Source organism: Tasmannia lanceolata, unplaced genomic scaffold, assembly GCF_043159265.1.
Source record: "Tasmannia lanceolata isolate RefF3 unplaced genomic scaffold, GAP_Taslan_0.1 ptg000013l, whole genome shotgun sequence".
Lineage (NCBI taxonomy): Eukaryota > Viridiplantae > Streptophyta > Magnoliopsida > Canellales > Winteraceae > Tasmannia > Tasmannia lanceolata.
In genome coordinates, this window is record NW_027518690.1 from 29,886,956 (window position 1) to 29,891,899 (window position 4,944).

The following is a 4,944-nucleotide window of genomic DNA, read 5'->3' on the forward strand; positions in this document are numbered from 1 at the left end:
TAGGGGCACCCAACTCTTCTAGTTATACATATAATGTATTTAATAGTTATAAAGAAACTATATTTATAGAGGGCGAGCCTTGGCGCAACGGTATGGTTGCTCCATTGTGACCTGGTGGTGAGTCACGAAAACAGCCTCTCTGCAAAGTAGGTATAAAGCTGCTTACATCTAGCCCTCCCCAGACCCCGCAATGGTGGGAGCCTCGTGCACTGGGCCGCCCTTCTTTTTAAAAAAACTATATATTTATATGATATATTGTTGTTGTTGTGTGTGTGTGTGTGAGAGAGAGAGAGAGAGAGAGAGAGAGGCACTCGCACTGTAGGTATCCAAATAATGAGATGACTGATATCAAGAAAAGCCTTTAAATAGAAAATCCATTGGGTCAACACTTACTGCACTTGGTACATCTAACCCCACCCAGACTCTCAATTGAATCCAAGTGCTTGTAGAAACAAGAGGCCGAGGTTGGAATCATTATGATAAAAAACAAAAGCAAAAATCAACTTGAAAGCTCTACGTGTAAATTGTCACACACAAGACTTCTTCTCTTAATTTTTTTTGCTCTATGTTTCTGTTCCTCAATTCACTCTTATTTCTAGCTAATTAGGAGGGCAAATACTCTTGCCATAGCTCAGCAACGCCTTCCTTCCTTGCAGGAAAGCACACCGGCCGACATTGTCATTGAGCCGACGAGGGAAGAAGGTTTGGCCCCCAAACTCGAAGCCTTGGCATAGCTCGATGATGATCCGGCGCCTGACTCCATGAAGTACGCCCCATTCATCATCAAGTCCCCTTCAGACCTCCAATTCCAATTCCTCCATTCACTCTCTTGTGCTTCCTCGCGTTTGGTCACCTATAGTTAGAGAAGATCAAAACCCATTTAGCAAAATAATCATACCCACAATAATTCCACAGTTAAACAATCTTTTGGCCCTTTGTCAAGTGTTTTTGGCACCAATGATTTAGTGCATACACTGAGTCATGTTGTATAGCATATACATGATACGATGTGACGATGGTGAGTATTGCGCTATACATAGATGATTCAGTGTATATCATATAAATGGGTCATATAAGTGAAAAACGAATAAAATGTTTCACCTGTTTTTTAAATCTGTCATTTGGTGCAAGAAATCTATTCCCTTGACTGTTGATAGTGGGCGCCGCACTCCCACCAATGGCATACATTTCCCAATGGGTGTAGTCGTTGTTAACCACATGGAAGTATCCATGTCTACATCTACCATCATGGAGAAGAACCAATGCAAGAAAATCAAAATTATGTCTCAGTTGTTAAAGAATTAGATAAGTAGAGAGATAAGTGGGAAAAGGAGACCCTTTCCTAACTTATGTAGACATTCAATAAGGGATTCGATACACTTAATAAGAAGAAAAAATAAGAAAACCTTTACTACTTACCTGGGCATTCTTTGTACAAGTCCTTCACCAAAATGGTTAAAGGCAATCGTGACTTGCATGTTCTTGTCCTCCGTATATGAATCACTGTGACCCAAGAGCATGACCTTATCATGGTGGGTCATGTAATTGTTGGAGATAGTAATAGCCGTCGATCCACGGATTGCATCGATCAGCCCATCGCGGCAATTCGAAAGGCTACAATGGTCCACCCATATATGGCTCCCACCAAAGATGGACACTCCGTCCCCATCTGAAAGCGTCCTCCACCCGTAATGCTCGGGTGAAGACCTAACATCAGCATTCCCACCTTGCTTACAATCATGAATGTGAATCCCATGTATAATGATATTCGAGACGTGTTGGATAGTGATGCACGGGCCATTGGCTATGTGAATGCTCGCTCCACGACCATCGATCGTCTTGTACGAGTTCATAATCAGCTCTTCCTTTAGTTGGATCACCATATCTCTAGCAAAAATGATCCACAAGGGCTCGGTTTGGATCACTGCATGCCGGAGGGTCCCTGGTTTGGGGGTCACCGGATTGTAATCACCACTATCGGTGACCACATAGATGCGCCCGTTCTTTCCCCCGATAGCCTTCTGGCCGAACCCAATTCCACAGTCGGCTAGCCGCTGGCGGTTTTGCTCCCAATTGGGGTCGCACCGCCAGCAATCGTCAATCGGGTTTCCTGTGCCACATGATAGGTAGCCCAATTCCCTCCTAGAGCTGTTGATATTCCTGAAAAGTGTGTACGCATTAGTTATGTATACTTTCTAGATATACAAGAAAGGAAGTTTGTACACATTAGTTATGTGTACTTTCTTGTAGTACTATATATAACAAATGTAAAAGGAATGTGTTTTGCACTTTATTTTGGTGTATTTGCTTACCTCTCTACCTCTTGTGCTACTATGTCAGGGTCATGATGTAATGTGGATGAAAGAGGAGAAGAGGAAATGGTGTTTGGAGAAAGGAGAGCCAAGAGGAAGAGGAGAAAGATTGAGGGAGTTGCCATTTTTTTTTAACTCTGAAAGAGAGGGTGTGAGAGGAGTTGGAAGGAGAGGTGTTTTTGAAAGGATAAAGCCGGGAAGAAAGGCGTGATTAAGCCAAACATGTGGGACACGACACCTTGTTCGTGATCTTTGGGTTTTGATCTAATTATCCTTTTGGCCGTTAAAGAAGGAAAATTAAATTCGAATACAAGTTGGATTCTCACTGATCTCTTATCCTTTTTCTCTCTCCCTCATTTTTAGCTCTCTCGATATATTTGATTTAATTGTTTTGTAAGTTAAGTTAGGTGGGTCAACTTTATCTACCAAAAAATCAGTACCCTAACCTAAAAATTAAGATTAGTCACCCCCATCTATTACAAGATTCAATCCTTATTGTTCAAAATGGACTGTACAACCCACACCATAGGATGATCCAAACCGTCCATTTGATGGGCCACAATGTAAATAGGTTGTGCCCCAAAAAGCGTTTCCATAGGATGATCGTAGCCCTCCGATCTATAGAGACACCCCTTATATTCGAACCTCTATCGATTGGATGGCTAGGATGATCCTATAGAAATGATTTTTGGGGCACAACCTATTTACATTGTGGCAAATCAAATGGACGGTTTGGATCATCTTATGGTGTGAGCTGTACAGTCCATTTTGAACAGTAGGGGGTGAATATTGTAATAGAAGAGGTGAATTTATCACTGCCCTAGATTGAATTGCGAAAACAAAAAACAATGATAAAAGATAAATGAGGTAGTATGCACTGGATCATGGTGTATATCATTCAAGGGTAGAGTGCGGGGTGCAACTTGGGCCGGGCTCAACCCGATTTTATATGGGGTTGGGTTGGGTTTGGGTTGGAAAAGCCCATTGCTATTTTCGAGTTGGGTTAGGGTTGAGGCATTGTGCAACCTGACTCGCCTTGAACCCGAGCTTGTCCCCTAACTTTATCACTATTTTTATAATCTTGGATTTGAGGATTTTAGAATCCTGGATTTCCTCAAAATCCTGTATGTAGATGAGAGAATAAGGGAGACCATCTATCGTTTTCAGATTTCTCGCCCTTCTTTCCCTCGAGCCAGAGAGCAAGAGATCATCCCATTTCCAGGTTTTAGAAATCTCATGATGGGGGAGAGAATTCTAAAATCTGGATTTCTTACTTAAAATGCAAGAAACAGTGCCTAGAGAGCATGCAGCAGTTTGATCATGAACCATCTTTTACACTATTTTCAAATTAGAACCTGGATTAAAATCCGCGTATCCAAAGTGTTATTCTTTGTATTTTTTAGTTTTTATCCCGAACCTTTTTGGCCTGGATTCCTATATAGGGGGGTAGAAGTAAAAATCAGAATTCAGAAGTTACTGAATTCAGAGAGAATTTTCCTCAGAGAGTTTTTTGGTTTTTCTAGTTTAAAATTAGGTTTCCAGTTATAGAAATCCTAGTTTTCTACTTTTCAAACCTCTTTTGAAAGGAAGTTCTGCCCAAAAAACCCTAGTTTCTTTGTTTTAGAAGAGAGAAAGTAGAGAAATTCTTAGGTAGCTCACATTGGGCGTTAGCACTCTGCCGAATTTCCAAAGGCTCGGAGCGACATTCTTTAACTAACGTCGTTATTCTGCTCAAATTCCGGCAAGCTCGAAGCCCCTTCATCCGAATAGCACCGTTGTTCTGCCGAAATCCCGGCAAGCCTGAAGCCCCTTAGTCCGAATAGCGTCGTTGTTCTACCGAAATTCCGTCAAACCCGAACCCCATTCGTCCAAATAGCGCCGTTGTTATGCCAAATCTAGGCAAACTCAAAGGCCCTTTCATCTGTCCTGCCGAATTTTCGGAGAACCCGAAGCTACATCATCCAACTAGCATCGTTACGCAGCCGATTTCTCGGAAGACGTCTTTACACTTTTGGTAAAATTATATTTATTTTCCTGTTTTCTGTATTTCTATTACAAAACCCGGTGCAGGGTAGTTATGGGATTTAGGTCTACTTTTGCCCTAGATCCAATAACGTAAATCCCTCTCCCCTCTTTGTAAAAGGGCTACGTTCACTCTCCTTATCCTGTCACTCTGTCTCCGGTCCTACCATAGACAAAAGAGATAGAGACGAGAGCCCTGGTGCTCCACGGTGTTGGACAAACGGAGGGAACTATAAACCCAATGTTTTATTTCCCTTATGCCTTGTCATTTTCTCTTTGTTTTAGTTATCCTAATTAAAGTCAACTAAGAGATCCTCCTGGGACTCGAAACATGGAGTGTACGACTTCAATCCGGATAACGCCAAACCGATTTTTCTTCTTTTCTTTGTAAAGCCATTTTATTTTAAGCACAAAAATTAAGTATAATCGTAATAAAATGATAAAAAAGTAAAGATTTCTGATAAATCTCTCCAAATCTGCCAAATCAAGTCAAGAGACCAAGTTTACCCTGGGCATGAGGGGTGCCTAACACCTTCCCCGAATGTATCCACAACCCTTACTCAGATTTCTGTAAGGACCAAACTTTAACAAAGAGAGCAAAATTATGGGT

At 41.6% G+C, this 4,944-nt stretch overlaps 1 protein-coding gene across 1 annotated transcript; it reads right to left on the minus strand.

The window, feature by feature from the left end:
* Positions 1–346: 346 nt before the first annotated feature.
* LOC143891393 (putative pectate lyase 18) lies at positions 347–2,502 on the minus strand. Its single transcript, XM_077395965.1, has 4 exons — positions 2,313–2,502; positions 1,420–2,160; positions 1,102–1,240; positions 347–853 (listed from the first exon to the last, which is right to left on the minus strand). Exons 1-4 carry the CDS (start codon positions 2,435–2,437, stop codon positions 632–634), a joined length of 1,227 nt encoding a protein of 408 aa, XP_077252080.1. The 5' UTR covers positions 2,438–2,502; the 3' UTR covers positions 347–631.
* Positions 2,503–4,944: the final 2,442 nt, after the last annotated feature.